The sequence below is a fragment of the Chiloscyllium punctatum genome, chromosome 35, assembly GCF_047496795.1.
Source record: "Chiloscyllium punctatum isolate Juve2018m chromosome 35, sChiPun1.3, whole genome shotgun sequence".
In the NCBI taxonomy this organism is placed as follows: domain Eukaryota; kingdom Metazoa; phylum Chordata; class Chondrichthyes; order Orectolobiformes; family Hemiscylliidae; genus Chiloscyllium; species Chiloscyllium punctatum.
This window is the reverse complement of record NC_092773.1, coordinates 30,277,997-30,296,023: the sequence shown is the minus strand read 5'-3', so window position 1 is coordinate 30,296,023 and position 18,027 is coordinate 30,277,997. Positions and strand designations below refer to the sequence as shown.

Here is an 18,027-nt window from a genome sequence, read left to right as displayed (position 1 = left end):
TACAAAAAGAAAACAGGGTAAAATCACCTCGTGAAGTCACAGTGTTGTGGAACGGCAGACGGTAATAATACTTACACAGCAGCAAGCGGTCACAGTGATCTGAATGGTGTTCCTCCCAGGCTGACACACATGCTTCAGGTAGAGTGGTTTGTGCGTAGCTTTATTCTCGCCCCGCTCTATTGTCAGCGGGGTGGCGTTGATGCTGACCTGGACGGACGCCGGCCAGTTGGTGTTCATCTGCCTGTCTTCATGATGGTAACACTTGAACTTCAGCTCCAAGTCTGGCCTGTAGGAGAACCAGTATGCGCGTCAAGAACAAATCCGCCTCCAATTTATGCCAGAAGATCAGATTAGATTAGATTCCCTACAGTGTGGGAAAACGGGCCCTTCGGCCCAACATGTCCACACCAACCCTCCGAAGAGCAAAACCTCCACCCTCCTCTAGCTTATCTCTCCACGCTTCAGGCTCACTGCCTTTATTCCTTGAACATCCCTGAACATCCCTGAACACTATGGGTAATTTAGCATGGCCAATCCACCCTAACCTGCACATCCCTGAACACTATGGGTAATTTAGCATGGCCAATCCACCCTAACCTGCACATCCCTCAGCACTATGGGTAATTTAGCATGGCCAATCCACCCTAACCTGCACATCCCTGAACACTATGGGTAATTTAGCATGGCCAATCCACCCTAACCTGCACATCCCTCAGCACTATGGGTAATTTAGCACGACCAATCCACCCTAACCTGCACATCCATGAACACTGTGGGTAATTTAGCACGGCCAATCCACCCTAACCTGCACATCCCTGGGCACTATGGGTAATTTGGCACGGCCAATCCACCCTAACCTGCACATCCCTGAGCACTATGGGTAATTTAGCATGGCCAATCCACCCTAACCTGCACATCCCTGAGCACTATGGGTAATTTAGCACGGCCAATCCACCCTAACCTGCACATCCCTGGGCACTATGGGTAATTTAGCACGGCCAATCCACCCTAACCTGCACATCCCTGAGCACTACGGGTAATTTAGCATGGCCAATCCACCCTAACCTGCACATCCCTGAGCACTATGGGTAATTTAGCATGGCCAATCCACCCTAACCTGCACATCCCTGGGCACTATGGGTAATTTGGCACGGCCAATCCACCCTAACCTGCACATCCCTGAGCACTATGGGTAATTTAGCATGGCCAATCCACCCTAACCTGCACATCCCTGAGCACTATGGGTAATTTAGCATGGCCAATCCACCCTAACCTGCACATCCCTGAGCACTATGGGTAATTTAGCATGGCCAATCCACCCTAACCTGCACATCCCTGGGCACTATGGGTAATTTGGCACGGCCAATCCACCCTAACCTGCACATCCCTGAGCACTATGGGTAATTTAGCATGGCCAATCCACCCTAACCTGCACATCCTTGAGCACTATGGGTAATTTAGCACGGCCAATCCACCCTAACCTGCACATCCCTGAGCACTATGGGTAATTTAGCATGGCCAATCCACCCTAACCTGCACATCCCTGGGCACTATGGGTAATTTAGCACAGTCAATCCACCCTAACCTGCACATCTTTGGACTGTGGGAGGAAACCGGAGCACCCAGAGGAAACCCACACAGACACGGGGGAGAATGTACAAACTCCACACAGCCAGTTGCCCGAGGCTGGAATCAAACCCGGGTATTGGCACTGTGAGGCAGCAGTGCTCACCACTGAGCCACCGTGCTCCCTGAGCGCACCGGAGTGATTTTCTATTTTCCCGTGGCTAGCTAGCTCTCTCAGTGTCGTGCCGAGAGAGTGTCAATGTTGTGGCCTTTTCCCAGTGGGAGACAGGTTAAACCTTGGGCGCCTGTGAGCTCTGCTGAAAGGGCTGCAGTTGTCAGTCTCACCACAGGAGGGCAGCCCGGCTCCCTGGCCGAGGAACGGGCGCTCTAACCTGTGGGGAAACGAGCATCATGGGTGGGAGGTGACCCATGCCACAGTGGGTGCACTGGCACACCTGGAGGGAGTGCCAACCCTCCGCCTCCCGGAGGGTAAACAAATGCAGGAGGCGGAGTGGCTGACGCCCGAAGGGGTGCGGCCTGTCGGAGCGGAGGCGTTAAACCGAGGACCCGTCACGCGGGCACCTAAGAACGCACGACGCCATCTCGTGGCCAACATAAGCCGCCAAGCAACAACCCAAAACGCCCACGATCTGGTCACGGAGATGTGGGCAGCACAGGGAAAGACCAAGAGGAGACCAAAACTGCACACAGTCCGCCAGGTGTGGCCTCGCCAGCTCCCTGTACCATAACCTCCCTACAATTGAACTCCATCCCTCTAGCAATGGAGGACAGAGCTCCATCTGCCTTCCTCATTCCCTGCTGTACCTGCAGGCCGTATATCTCTACGACCAACCTTCCGAGATTCACGCACGTGCTGCGGACAAAGGGGAAACTGGTGGGTGTAATGTATTTCGATTTCCAGACAAAGGGCCACATCAAAAGTTACTGTGACAAAATAAATCCTCATAGTGTAGGTGGTAACATGAGAAAGGGATGGAAGAGAGATACCTGAGAGAGAGAGAGAGAGAGAGAGAGAACAGATATGATGGGGGAGAGACAGTGGGGATGAAGAGAGAGGGATGGAAGAGAGATGAGAGAGAGAGATGTCTGTGGGAGAGAGACAGAGAGACAGAAAGATATGATGGGGGAGAGACAGTGGGGATGAAGAGAGAGGGACAGAAGAGTGATGATGGGAGAGAGAGAGAGAGAGATGCCTGCGATCGAGAGAGAGGTGACTGAGAGATGTCTGAGAGAGCGAGAGAGAACAGACATGATGGGGGAGAGACAGTGGGGATGAAGAGAGAGGGATGGAAGAGAGATGAGAGAGAGATAGAGAGAGAGATGTCTGAGGGAGAGAGATACCTGAGAGAGAGAGAGAGAGAGAGAGAACAGATATGATGGGGGAGAGACAGTGGGGATGAAGAGAGAGGGACAGAAGAGTGATGATGGGAGAGAGAGAGAGAGAGATGCCTGCGATCGAGAGAGAGGTGACTGAGAGATGTCTGAGAGAGCGAGAGAGAACAGACATGATGGGGGAGAGACAGAGGGGATGAAGAGAGAGGGATGGAAGAGAGATGAGAGAGAGATAGAGTGAGAGATGTCTGAGGGAGAGAGATACCTGAGAGAGAGAGAGAGAGAGAGAGAACAGATATGATGGGGGAGAGACAGAGGGGATGAAGAGAGAGGGATGGAAGAGAGATGAGAGAGAGATAGAGTGAGAGATGTCTGAGGGAGAGAGATACCTGAGAGAGAGAGAGAGAGAGAGAACAGATATGATGGGGGAGAGACAGTGGGGATGAAGAGAGAGGGATGGAAGAGAGATGAGAGAGAGATAGAGAGAGAGATGTCTGAGGGAGAGAGATACCTGAGAGAGAGAGAGAGAGAGAACAGATATGATGGGGGAGAGACAGTGGGGATGAAGAGAGAGGGATGGAAGAGAGATGAGAGAGAGATAGAGTGAGAGATGTCTGAGGGAGAGAGATACCTGAGAGAGAGAGAGAGAGAGAGAACAGAAGAGAGATGATGGGAGAGAGAGAGAGAGAGAGAGATGCCTGCGATCGAGAGAGAGGTGATTGAGAGAGATGTCTGAGAGAGAGAGAGAGAATAGATACGATGGGGGAGAGACAGTGGGTTATGACTCCATGACAGTAAGTTGCGAGGAGGCTACAAAGGAGATCTAGAAAATTTCAGCGAGTCAGCAAAGAGGTGGCAAATGGAATATCGTGTGGGAAACAGAAAGTGTGCATCTTGACCTGAAAGATTTTTAAAAAGCAAAGCGCGTTATCCGAATGGTGGGCAGTCTGTGAGGTACAGAGGGATCTGGGTGTCCAAGTGCATTAGCCACAGAAATCAGTCTACCAGCACATCAGATAATCTGGGAAAGTCAAAGGGTGATGTCATTTATTGTGAGGGGAGCTGGATATATACAAGTGTAGAGGTTACGTGTCAGTTCTCCAGGGGTGAGTGGACTGTTTTCCCAGGAAAAGCTAAACTAACAGCATCCTCTGGCAATTTATCGAATCAGTGGTGACTTCATTGAGATCTGCAGGGGATGTGATGGGGGTGGATGTATGAGAATCCAGAACCAGAAGAGCCACAGTTTGAAAATGTTGTGGAAGCAGCGGCGGGGGGGGTTCCCTTTTAAGACAGAGAGAGAGGGGGCCAATATTTTGCCGTACTGAAAGTGGGTACTGCAGATTAGAGGCAAGATTAGAGAGTGGTGCTGGTAAAAGCACAGCAGGTCAGGCAACATCCGAGGAGCAGGAACATCCCTGATCTTGCCCAGTCTCTGGTGCCAGGGGCACACCAACTGGAGAGAACCGATGGTCCTGGGTTAGAATCCCCAGTGGGCTCCCGGTTCGCTGGGATTGAGGGAGCGGGCACTTGAACCGGGAGAGACAGAGAGAAAGAGACAGAGAGAGAGAGAGGTGAACAATTGAGAGCGAGGACTTTGGTCGGTGTTTGAGAACTCTCAGAAAAGCCAACCTGCTTACGGGGAGAAATCGGGGCAGCCTGAGAAAGATTGGGAGCCGGTGAGAGTCCGCAATCTTCAAATTGCTGTGAAAGCCCTTGCAGGTAAACTAGTGTCGGATTTGCGACACGGTGGCTCAGTGGTTAACGCTGCTGCCTCACGGTGCCCAGGGACCCGGGTTCGATTCCAGCCTCCTCCACACAGTGTGTGTGGAGTTTGCACGTTCTCCGCCCGTGTCTGCGTGGGTTTCTTCTGGGTGCTCCGGTTTCCTCCCACAGACCAAAGATGTGCAGGTTAGGGTGGATTGGCCATGCTAAATTACCCATAGTGCCCAGGGATGTGTAGGTTAGGGTGGATTGGCCGTGCTAAATTACCCATAGTGCCCAGGGATGTGTAGGTTAGGGTGGATTGGCCGTGCTAAATTACCCATAGTGCCCAGGGATGTGCAGGTTAGGGTGGAGTGGTTGTGCTAAATTACCCATAGTGCTCAGGGATGTGCAGGTTAGGGTGGATTGGCCATGCTAAATTACCCATAGTGCTCAAGGATGTGCAGGTTCGGGTGGATTGGCCGTGCTAAATTACCCACAGTGCTCAGTGATGTGCAGGTTAGGGTGGAGTGGTCGTGCTAAATTACCCATAGTGCTCAGGGATGTGTAGGTTAGGGTGGATTGGCCGTGCTAAATTATCCACAGTGGTCAGGGATGTGCAAGTTAGGGTGGATTGGCTGTGCTAAATTACCCATAGTGCCCAGGGATGTGCAGGTTAGGGTGGATTGGCTGTGCTAAATTACCCATAGTGCCCAGGGATGTGCAGGTTAGGGTGGATTGGTCGTGCTAAATTACCCATAGTGCCCAGGGATGTGCAGGTTAGGGTGGAGTGGTTGTGCTAAATTACCCATAGTGCTCAGGGATGTGCAGATTAGGGTGGAGTGGTCGTGCTAAATTACCCATCGTGCCCAGGGATGTGCAGGTTAGGGTGAATTGGCTGTGCTAAATTACCCATAGTGCTCAGGGATGTGTAGGTTAGGGTGGATTGGCCATGCTAAATTACCCATAGTGCTCAGGGTGTGCAGGTTAGGGTGGATTGGCTGTGCTAAATTACACATAGTGCTCAGGGATGTGTAGGTTAGGGTGGAGTGGTCGTGCTAAATTAACCAGAGTGCTCAGGGATGTGTAGGTTAGGGTTGATTGGCCGTGCTAAATTACCCATAGTGCCCAGGGATGTGCAGGTTAGGGTGGATTGGCTGTGCTAAATTACCCATAGTGCTCAGGGATGTGCAGGTTAGGGTGGATTGGCCATGCTAAATTACCCATAATGCTCAGGGATGTGCAGGTTAGGGTGGATTGGCCATGCTAAATTACCCATAGTGCTCAGGGATGTGCAGGTTAGGGTGGATTGGCTGTGCTAAATTACCCATAGTGCTCAGGGATGTGCAGGTTAGGGTGGATTGGCCATGCTAAATTACCCATAGTGCCCAGGGATGTGCAGGTTAGGGTGGATTGGCCGTGCTAAATTACCCATAGTGCTCAGGGATGTGTAGGTTAGGGTGGAGTGGTCGTGCTAAATTAACCAGAGTGCTCAGGGATGTGTAGGTTAGGGTTGATTGGCCGTGCTAAATTACCCATAGTGCCCAGGGATGTGCAGGTTAGGGTGGATTGGCTGTGCTAAATTACCCATAGTGCTCAGGGATGTGCAGGTTAGGGTGGATTGGCCATGCTAAATTACCCATAATGCTCAGGGATGTGCAGGTTAGGGTGGATTGGCCATGCTAAATTACCCATAGTGCTCAGGGATGTGCAGGTTAGGGTGGATTGGCTGTGCTAAATTACCCATAGTGCTCAGGGATGTGCAGGTTAGGGTGGATTGGCCATGCTAAATTACCCATAGTGCCCAGGGATGTGCAGGTTAGGGTGGATTGGCCGTGCTAAATTACCCATAGTGCTCAGGGATGTGCAGGTTAGGGTGGATTGGCTGTGCTAAATTACCCATAGTGCTCAGGGATGTGCAGGTTAGGGTGGATTGGCTGTGCTAAATTACCCATAGTGCCCAGGGATGTGCAGGTTAGGGTGGATTGGCTGTGCTAAATTACCCATAGTGCCCAGGGATGTGCAGGTTAGGGTGGATTGGCATGAGGAGCCATCAATTTTGTGTTTTTTATTGTTCAGTGACTGTGACGGACGCTGGCTAGGGCCACAGGATTTCTCGTCTTCAAATTGTCCCCTCGAGCTGGTGAGGGAGACGGGGTAAAGCTATCTACCACTCTCTGCCTCAGCCCCGGTCTCTCGGCACCCCCCCCCGCCCCCCCTCCCCCCGCGCCGTTAATCCCCTCACCTCCATGTCAGTGTCTGAATAACAGAATGGCGGAGGTAAAAGATGTGGTTGCTGACAGCGAGATTGTGTTCCAACCGAAACGGTTCCAGCACGACGCCATCGCGCACAGGGAAGGTCAGCCGCAGCTCGTCAGTGGGGTTCCCTACAATTCACAGGCAGCAGGGGCATCAGACACAACTCTATCCCTCTGTCAGACACCACGCTCTCTCCCTGACTGTGTCCCCCCTAACATCTCCTTCCATCCCTCTCTCAGACACCGCACTCTCTCCCTGTCTGTGTCTCCCCTAACGTCTCCTTCCATCTCTCTCTCAGACACCGCACTCTCTCCCTGTCTCCCCTAACATCTCCGTCCATCTCTCTCTCAGACACCGCACTCTCTCCCTGTCTCCCCTAACGTCTCCTTCCATCTCTCTCTCAGACACCGCGCTCTCTCCCTGTCTCCCCTAACGTCTCCTTCCATCCCTCTCTCAGACACCACGCTCTCTCCCTGTCTGTGTCTCCCCTAACATCTCCTTCCATCCCTCTCTCAGACTCCGCACTCTCTCCCTGTCTGTGTCCCCCTAACGTCTCCTTCCATCCCTCTCTCAGACACCGCACTCTCTCCCTGTCTGTGTCCCCCTAACGTCTCCTTCCATCTCTCTCTCAGACACCGCACTCTCTCCCTGTCTCCCCTAACATCTCCTTCCATCCCTCTCTCAGACACCGCACTCTCTCCCTGTCTGTGTCTTCCCTAACATCTCCTTCCATCTCTCTCTCAGACACCGCACTCTCTCCCTGTCTCCCCTAACGTCTCCTTCCATCCCTCTCTCAGACACCACGCTCTCTCCCTGTCTCCCCTAATGTCTCCGTCCATCCCTCTCTCAGACACCACACTCTCTCCCTGTCTCCCCTAACGTCTCCTTCCATCCCTCTCTCAGACACCGCACTCTCTTCCTGTCTCCCCTAACGTCTGTGTCCATCTCTCTCTCAGACACCACGCTCTCTCCCTGTCTGTGTACCCCCTAACGTCTCCTTCCATCTCTCTCTCAGACACCGCACTCTCTCCCTGTCTGTGTCTCCCCCAATGTCTCCGTCCATCCCTCTCTCAGACACCGCACTCTCTCCCTGTCTGTGTCCCCCCAATGTCTCCGTCCATCTCTCTCTCAGACACCGCACTCTCTCCCTGTCTGTGTCCCCCCAATGTCTCCGTCCATCTCTCTCTCAGACACCGCACTCTCTCCCTGACTGTGTCCCCCCTAACATCTCCTTCCATCCCTCTCTCAGACTCCACACTCTCTCCCTGTCTGTGTCCCCCTAATGTCTCCGTCCATCCCTATCTCAGACACCGCACTCTCTCCCTGTCTGTGTCCCCCCTAACGTCTCCTTCCATCTCTCTCTCAGACACCGCACTCTCTCCCTGTCTGTGTCTCCCCTAATGTCTCCTTCCATCTCTCTCTCAGACACCGCACTCTCTCCCTGTCTGTGTCTCCCCTAACATCTCCTTCCATCTCTCTCTCAGACTCCGCACTCTCTCCCTGTCTGTGTCCCCCCTAACGTCTCCTTCCATCTCTCTCTCAGACACCGCACTCTCTCCCTGTCTGTGTCTCCCCTAACGTCTCCTTCCATCCCTCTCTCAGACACCGCACTCTCTCCCTGTCTGTGTCCCCCTAACGTCTCCTTCCATCTCTCTCTCAGACACCGCACTCTCTCCCTGTCTGTGTCTCCCCAAATGTCTCCTTCCATCCCTCTCTCAGACACCGCACTCTCTCCCTGTCTGTGTCTCCCCTAACGTCTCCTTCCATTCCTCTCTCAGACACCGCACTCTCTCCCTGTCTGTGTCCCCCCAACGTCTCTTTCCATCCCTCTCTCAGACACCGCACTCTCTCCCTGTCTGTGTCCCCCTAACGTCTCCGTCCATCCCTCTCTCAGACACCGCACTCTCTCCCTGTCTCCCCTAACGTCTCCTTCTATCTCTCTCTCAGACACCGCACTCTCTCCCTGTCTGTGTCTCCCCTAACGTCTCCTTCCATCCCTCTCTCAGACACCGCACTCTCTCCCTGTCTGTGTCCCCCTAACGTCTCCGTCCATCCCTATCTCAGACTCCGCACTCTCTCCCTGTCTGTGTCCCCCCAATGTCTCCGTCCATCCCTCTCTCAGACACCACGCTCTCTCCCTGTCTGTGTTCCCCCTAATGTCTCCTTCCATCTCTCTCTCAGACACCGCACTCTCTCCCTGTCTCCCCTAATGTCTCCTTCCATCCCTATCTCAGACTCTGCACTCTCTCCCTGTCTGTGTCCCCCCAATGTCTCCGTCCATCCCTCTCTCAGACACCACGCTCTCTCCCTGTCTGTGTCCCCCCAATGTCTCCTTCAATCTCTCTCTCAGACTCCGAACTCTCCCTGTCTGTGTCTCCCATAATGTCTCTCTCAGGAACGGAGAGACGATAGAGAGAGGGAACTGAGGGACGACAGAGAGAGGGAACGGATGGACGACAGAGAGAGGGAACAGAGAGAAGATAGAGAGAGGGAACGGAGAGAGGATCGAGAGAGGGAACGGAGAGACGATAGAGAGAGGGAATGGAGAGACGATAGAGAGAGGGAACGGAGAGACGATAGAGAGAGGGAACGAAGAGACGATAGAGAGAGGGAACGAAGAGACGATAGAGAGAGGGAACGGAGAGACGATCGAGAGAGGGAACGGAGAGACGATAGAGAGAGGGAACGGAGAGACGATAGAGAGAGGGAACGGAGAGAGGATAGAGAGAGGGAACGGAGAGAGGACAGAGAGAGGGAACTGAGAGACGATAGAGAGAGGAAACAGAGAGACGATAGAGAGAGGGAACGGAGAGACGATGGAGAGAGGGAACAGAGAGACGATAGAGAGAGGGGACGGAGAGACGATAGAGAGAGGGGACGGAGAGATGATAGAGAGAGGGAACGGAGAGACGATAGAGAGAGGGAACGGAGAGAGGATAGAGAGAGGGAACGGAGAGACGATAGAGAGAGGGAACGGAGAGACGATACAGAGAGGGAATGGAGAGACGATAGAGAGAGGGAACGGAGAGAGGATAGAGAGAGGGAATGGAGAGATGATAGAGAGAGGGAACGGAGAGAGGATAGAGAGAGGGAACGGAGAGACGATAGAGAGAGGGAACAGATGGATGACAGAGAGAGGGAACGGAGAGACGATAGAGAGAGGGAACGGAGAGACGATAGAGAGAGGGATCGGAGAGACGATAGAGAGAGGGAACGGAGAGAGGATAGAGAGAGGGAACGGAGAGACGATAGAGAGAGGGGACTGAGAGACGATAGAGAGAGGGAACGGAGAGACGATAGAGAGAGGGAACGGAGAGACGATAGAGAGAGGGAACGGAGAGACGATAGAGAGAGGGAAGTGAGAGGCGTTAGAGAGAGGGAACGGAGAGAGGATAGAGAGAGGGAACGGAGAGACGATAGAGAGAGGGAACGGAGAGAGGATAGAGAGAGGGGACTGAGAGACGATAGAGAGAGGGAACGGAGAGACGATAGAGAGAGGGAACGGAGAGAGGATAGAGAGAGGGAACGTAGAGAGGATAGAGAGAGGGAACGGAGAGACGATAGAGAGAGGGAACGCAGAGAGGATAGAGAGAGGGAACGCAGAGAGGATAGAGAGAGGGAACGGAGAGAGGATAGAGAGAGGGAACGGAGAGAGGATAGAGAGAGGGAACGGAGAGAGGATAGAGAGAGGGAACGGAGAGACGATAGAGAGAGGGGACTGAGAGAGGATAGAGATGGAAAGTGAGAGAGGATAGAGAGAGGGAACAGAATGATGATAGAGGGAGGGAATTGAGACGAGAGAGAGGGAACGGATGGACGATACAGAGAGAGGGGACTGAGAGAGGATAGAGAGAGGGAACAGATGGACGATAGAGAGAGAGACAGCGATTTCTAGGACGTGATTTGAGAGAGAGAGAGAGACGTAACTGAGAGAAATCAGGAGAGAGGGAGTGAGCTAACTGAGTGATGAATGGAAGGGCACTGACAGGAGATAGAGAGAGACAGGGATGTTCCAGTATTGGTCCTGCTGCGTGTTTCCTTCTGGACTGTTTTGCAGTGAGAATCTCTACCTGAATTTGAGACAGGCCTTTATTGAATCCCTCGTGGGGAATTCCCCATTTAATACAAGGGCCAGGTCAGTAAATTCACATCAACCCTGTTTCCTGAGACCCCCTTTTGTACACCTGCTTCCTCAGCCCCCGTTCTAGAAACTTTCTCCCTCTCAACACCCACTCTCATTCCCTTTTCATCTCTCCCCCCCCACCCGCCTTCCCCCAACGATGGTCGCTCCCCCACTTCGATGAGTCTGTCCACCCCTCCCCCTGTCATCAGTCTCTCCCCCCCCCCCCCCCCCCCCCCCCCCCCACGTGGTAACCTACCTGCAGTTGGGAGATGACTCAGGCTGAGCTTAATGTCCGGCTGGAAGGCTGAGGTGACCTCTTGGATCGGGGACGCGTATGGGGGGAGACCGCTCCCCGGAGAGTTGGGGTAGCCCGCCACCGACCTCGCAGGCTGCAGAGAGAAGCGACGGCCGGTTATTTCCAGATCGGAATCACGCTCGTCCCCGCCCCTCTCCTCCAGCGCATTTTGGAAGATAGAGAGAGGGAACTTTCCGTTCGGCAGTTATCCCTCGAGGTGGCCCGCAAGGATCAGTCCTTTGGCCCGGGTTAGCCACATCGGAGTTTCCCCAAACGTTTGAGGAGCGGGAGAATCGACGTTTCAGGCCCCAGGCAAGACCTAGGCCTGAAACGTCAACTCTCCCGCTCCTCGGGACGCTGCCTGACCTGCTGCGCTTTTCCAGCGCCCACACTCTCCCGATTCTGATCTCTGGCATCTACGGCCCTCACTTCCTCCTGTTTCCAAACATTTGTGGATGATGCAAAGTGCAGTTTAAATGTGCGCCAGGGGAGAAAATATTAAGCAGCTCAAGTTGGGGGGTGGGAGTTGGGACAGACACCATGTGGAAATAATGCGAGCGCATCCCAACCTCACACATGGTGTTCCGAAAATGCGTAACTGTGCAAAGGGGGGGGGCCCTTCTCAGTAAGTCACTGAAAGTTACCGCAAGCTCTGAGGAAATTCTCAGCGTTCACGCCAAGAGAATGTGTGTACAGGAGCGGTGAGGTTTTGTTTCAACTGGACAGGAGCTTGGTTAACCCCCTCAAGCCGGAGAACCGCGCGCGGTTTCCAGCTCCTTATCGAGGGAGAGCAACATCAGGGCCAGGAGCGGGACTAGGCCGCCTGGCCCCCACTTCGAGCCCTTCAGTCGCGTCATGGCCGGATCTCTCTGTCGTGGCCTCACCCCCACCCCTCCCCCCGCCCTCTCCCCCTTCATTCCAAAAATGATCGATCTCGGCACTAAAAGCATTCCCCGAGGAACCACTCCACCGATTCTGGGTGAAGAGGTTCCTCTTCCGCTCAGTCCTCAATCTGCTCCCCGCCTCCGCCATTTTGAGACCGCTTCCCCTCGTTCTAGTTTCAGTGGGGACGACCTTCCTGCTTTTATCTTTTCCACTCCTGTCCTCATTTTCCGTGTTAAAAATCTAACCAACACCAGGTCACAGTCCAACGGGTTTATTTGGAAGCACTAGCTCTCGGAGCGACGCTCCTTCGTCAAGTGGCTGTGTACCTGGCGTTGTGTGATTTGTACATCCCAGTCCAACACCAGTGTCTCCAAATCATCATTTTATATGTTTCTATAAGATCCCCCTTCCCCAATTCTTCTGAATTCCAATGGATATAATCCCAGTCTCTCCTCATAAACCAACCCCCTCAACTCCGGAATCAAACCCCCCCTCTGCACCCCCCCCCCCCCAAACCTTTCTCACGTGAGGAGATCAAAACGGCACAGAAACACCCGTACGTTCACCGGATGGACTCCGGGGATTGGCGGGATTGTCCTACGAAGAGAGATTGGGCTGGGTCGGTCCCGCAACCAAGGGGAAAGCGAGGGCTGCAGGTGCCGGAGCTCAGAGTCGAAGACTGTGGGGCTGGTAACGCAGCGCCTGAGGAGCAGGGGAGCCGACGTCGCGAGCAATGGCCTCTTTCGTCGGGAAGCAGCCGACGAAGAGCTGATGCTCGAAACTTCGACTCTCCTGCTCCTTTGGTCCCGCATCCTCGAAATTCCGAAAGACGGGCGGCACGGTGGCTCAGTGGCTTATAGCACCGCTGCCCTCAAAGCCCCAGGGACCCGGGTTCAATTCCCGCCTCGGGTGACTGTCTGTGTGGGTTTCCTCCGGGTGCTCCGGTTTCCTCCCACAGTCCAAAGATGTGCAGGTTAGGGTGGATTGACCATGCTAAATTACCCATAGTGCTCAGGGATGTGCAGGTTAGGGTGGATTGGCCATGCTAAATTACCCATAGTGCTCAGGGATGTGCAGGTGAAGGTGGATTGGCTGTGCTAAATTACCCATAGTCCTCAGGGATGTGCAGATTAGGGCGAATTGGCTGTGCTAAATTACCCATAGTGCTCAGGGATGTGCAGGTGAAGGTGGATTGGCTGTGCTAAATTACCCATAGTCCTCAGGGATGTGCAGATTAGTGCGAATTGGCTGTGCTAAATTACCCATAGTGCTCAGGGATGTGCAGATTAGGGCGAATTGGCCATGCTAAATTGTCCCGTAGTGTTCAGTGGTAAATGTGATGTAGGGGGAATGGGTCTGGGTGGGTTACTCTTCGGAGGCTCGGTGTGGACGTGTTGGGCCGAAGGGCCTGTTTCCACACTGTAGGGGATCGAATCTAAAGGAGAAGTGATCTCATTAAAATTTACATGAAGGGAGAGATGCAATTATTTCTCCCCTGATCTAGAGCCTGCAGCAAAGAAGGGGGAAAAAGTCACTGAGGTCTGAGATTAGAATATCATTTACTCGGACGGCAGTGAAGAATTGTCTACTGGAGAGGGCTGAGGAAGTTTGGTCAGTATGTCAGAGGTAGAGATCGAAACAGTTGTGACCCCTCCGTGTGGGACACGGAAGGGTGTCGGGATTGACCCATGCACAGACCAGGACCCCGCTGGAGAGTGAGGGAGAGCCCTGTGTCGAGAGCACTCTGCCCCTCAGATCCCTCCACCACCCCCCCCCTCCGACACCCGGTCCAAAGAACCCAAACATACCCCGTTCACACTGACCTGCAGGTAGCCACTGGAAGTGTCAGTTGGAAAGCTGCTGCTTTGTCCATTGTACCGCTCCGAGGACTGTGGGATCACAAACAAAACCAGGGGTCACCCATCGACAGATCCAAACGTCTCGGGGACGCTTTGTCACTGGACCGATCTCCCAGTCAGGGTAACGGGGAGAAGAGGCTAGTTTCTGTCATTCATCCTACCTTCTCGTCCGCTGGGGTTGACAAACAGGCTGCAGCTGTATAGCGTCTGAAATACTACGTCCAGTTTTGGTCTCCTCACTTGAGGAAGGATGTACTGGCACTGGTGGGGGCATGCAGAGGAGGTTCACTGGGTCAATTCCAGAGTTGGGGGGGGTGGGGGGGCAGTTTGGCTTATAAGACCATAAGACATAGGAGTGGAAGTAAGGCCACTCGGCCCATCGAGTCCACTCCGCCATTCAATCATGGCTGATGGGCATTTCAACCCCACTTCTCCGCATTCTCCCCGTAGCCCTCAATTCCTCGAGGAGCGATTGAGTGGGCTGGGATTATATTCATTGGAATTGAACAAGAACGAGAGTGGGGGATCTTCGAGAAACACATAAAATTATGAAGGGAATACATAAGATAGAAGCAGGGTGGGTGAGACTAAAACTAGGGGGGGGGAACAGTTTCAAAATGAGGTGGGGGGGGGGGAGAGCAGATTTTGGACGGTGTTGAGGAGCAATTTCTTCACCCAAAGGATTGTGAATCAGTGGCATTCCCTGCCCTGTGAAGCATCGAGGCTATCCTATTGAATGTTTTGAAAGGCAGAGATTGTGGAACAGTAAAGGAATGAAGAGGGAGAGGGCGGGGAAAGTGGAGCGAAGTCCCCGAGAGAGATCAGCCATGACACTATTGAAGGGCGGGGGGGCGGGGGGGGGGGGGGGGCAGGCTCGAGGGAGGTCAGACGGCCTACCTCCGGCTTTCGAGACCTAGGACGGTGAAGAGACCAGCGTCATTACTCCACTACCAACCACATCACCGCCCCCAACCCGGCCAAGGGTTCAAATCCCGTCGTGGGCACTAATTGTCAGAAAGGTCCCAGCAGCGTGACTGAAGCGGTTTCCAAAGCATTAGATGGGTGTGGGCCAAGCGCAGGGAAATGGGAGATGGACATTTTGGCCGGCACCGACCAGTTTGGGCCAAAGGGCCTGTCTCTGCGCTGTAGGATACTCTTGAGGGAAGGGAGGAAGTCTGCTATCCTCCCGCCCCACCCGACTCCCAGTTTTCCCTCCATGGTGACTCCAGACCCCCCCCCCCCCCCACTTCCGGCGATGCCCAACTCTACACAGGCCTCCGTAACAACTGCCTGCGCAGCCACTCCATCGGAGGGAACAAAGACATCCCGCGGACCCCCAGCTAAGAGCAGACAGCATCACAATTGCAAGAACGTGCTCCAACTTTCCCCTCGGCTTTCTCCCTCCTCGTCAAGCAGATCACGACTATGTCAGAAACCCAGCGTTCGCCATCGGGACCCTGCCAGATGATGGACAGCAATGGTTTTAAAGGGGAGCTTTCCCACTCTTACCACATGGGTTGGCCATGTTAAATTACCCATAATGCCCAGGGATGTGTAGGCTAGGGTGGGTTGGCCATGTTAAATTACCCATAATGCCCAGGGATGTGTAGGCTAGGGTGGGTTGGCCATGTTAAATTACCCATAATGCCCAGGGATGTGTAGGCTAGGGTGGGTTGGCCATGTTAAATTACGCATAATACCCAGGGAAGTGCAGGTTAGGGTGGATTGGCTATGTTAAATTACCCATAATGCCCAGGGATGTGCAGGTTCGGGTGGATTGGTCATGTTAAATTACCCATAATGCCCAGGGATGTGCAGGTTAGGGTGGATTGGTCATGTTAAATTACCCATAATGCCCAGGGATGTGCAGGTTAGGGTGGATTGGTCATGTTAAATTACCCATAATGCCCAGGGATGTGCAGGTTCGGGTGGATTGGTCATGTTAAATTACCCATAATGCCCAGGGATGTGCAGGTTCGGGTGGATTGGTCATGTTAAATTACCCATAGTGTTCAGGATGTATAGGTTAGGGGTAAATGTAGCATAATAGATATGGGGATGGGTGGGAGAGTCGGTGTGGAAGTGTTGGGCTGGAGGACTTTTTTCCACACTGTAGGAATTCTATGATCGAAAACTTCACCGACTCTTCGCTTATCCAACTCGCACGTTTATGTGCGGTGTGATTGCTGCTGCTGGTCTATAGGGGGCAGCGTTTCCTGATCCTCGGGGGTTACTCTCAGTTTATGGATGGTTACAGATTGGAGTACCTCAACGCAGAGCCAAAAATGGGAACATTGACCATTCGAACGCGCTCTGACCTTGTAATACTGCCCCACTGTGCCAGGGGGCAAGGGGTAGGGCACCGCACTCGATTGGCCTGGCATCCTGGCCGGGTAGCTGGGAGACGGGAGCGGTCGCTGTGGGTTGGCAGGAGGGTAGTGAGGTCCCAGGTAGCTCTGCGCGAAGACATGGGAGAGAACAGAATTGCCAGTTAACAACATCAGCAGGATCCCTCCTCCCCACCCAAGAGGGGCCTGTGTTAGACCCGTCAAACAGACCCACCCCGAGAAATAGCTCTCCGAGCAGAAATCACAGAGTCCCTGCAGGCCGTTCAGCCCATCGGGTCCATGGCAACCCTCTGAAGACCATCCCTCCCATACTTGATGCCCTACCCTATCCCAGTAACCCTGTATTTCCCACGGCCAATCCATCCTAACCTGCACATCCCTGAGCACTATGGGTAATTTAGCATGGCCAATCCACCCTAACCTGCACATCCCTGAACACTAGGTGTAACTTAGCATGGCCTATCCACCCTAACTTACACATCCCTGAACACTATGGGTAACTTAGCATGACCTATCCACCCTAACCTGCACATCCCTGAACACTATGGGCAATTTAGCACGGCCAATCCACCCTAACCTGCACATCCCTGAGCACTATGGGTAATTTAGCACGGCCAATCCACCCTAACCTGCACATCCCTGAGCACTATGGGTAATTTAGCATGGCCAATCCACCCTAACCTGCACATCCCTGAGCACTATGGGTAATTTAGCATGGCCAATCCACCCTAACCTGCACATCCCTGGGCACTATGGGTAATTTAGCATGGCCAATCCACCCTAACCTGCACATCCCTGAGCACTATGGGTAATTTAGCATGGCCAATCCACCCTAACCTGCACATCCCTGAGCACTATGGGTAATTTAGCATGGCAATCCACCCTAACCTGCACATCCCTGAACACTATGGGTAATTTAGCATGGCCAATCCACCCTAACCTGCACATCCCTGAACACTATGGGACAATTTCCCATGGCCAATCCATCCTAACCTGCACATCCCTGAACACTAGGTGTAACTTAGCATGGCCTATCCACCCTAACTTACACATCCCTGAACACTATGGGTAACTTAGCATGACCTATCCACCCTAACCTGCACATCCCTGAACACTATGGGCAATTTAGCACGGCCAATTCACCCTAACGTCTACATCCCTCAGCACTATGGGTAACTTCCCATGGCAAATCCATGCTAACCTGCGCATCCCTGGACACTATGGGTAATTTAGCATGGCCAATCCACCCTAACCTGCACATCCCTAGGCACTACAGGTAATTTTTTCGCACAGCCAATCTTGTATATCCCTCGACACTATGGGTAATTTAGCATGGCCAATCCACCCTAACCTAACAGATCTTTGGACCGTGGGAGGAAACCCACACAAGACAGTCGCCCAGAGGCTGGAATCGATCCCCGGTCCCTGGCGCCGTGAGGCAGCGGTGCTCAGCACTGGGCCGTCGTGCCGGCCCATCATAATAACCAGACAGCCTGCTTCATCAAGGTGGCTCCCAATCAGGGCTTGGCAAGACCAGGGAACAATGGAGTCACAGGGTCAGGAACGTCACAAAATGAACTATCGGTGCAGAGTGTTAAAGCAAGATGCGGCGTTGGGGCCCAGATCTCGATTGTT

General features: G+C 53.3%; 1 protein-coding gene across 4 annotated transcripts in view; it reads right to left on the bottom strand.

Moving 5' to 3' along the window:
* The window catches only part of LOC140459806 (zinc finger MIZ domain-containing protein 1-like), a 96,208-nt gene that overhangs the window by 38,387 nt on the left and 39,794 nt on the right, over positions 1-18,027 (bottom strand). For 3 of the 4 annotated variants that reach the window (XR_011953871.1, XM_072554336.1, XM_072554335.1), the window contains exons 7-11: positions 16,363-16,500; positions 14,009-14,074; positions 11,262-11,394; positions 6,869-7,010; positions 76-286 (exon numbers count right to left, since the gene is read on the bottom strand). Coding sequence is in view for 3 of the 4 variants with exons in the window: in XM_072554336.1 (XP_072410437.1) it covers positions 76-286; positions 6,869-7,010; positions 11,262-11,394; positions 14,009-14,074; positions 16,363-16,500 (690 nt within the window). In the remaining variant the exon portion in view is untranslated. The remainder of the gene's footprint in view (positions 1-75; positions 287-6,868; positions 7,011-11,261; positions 11,395-14,008; positions 14,075-16,362; positions 16,501-18,027) is intronic. The other variant, XM_072554337.1, reaches the window with a different exon arrangement.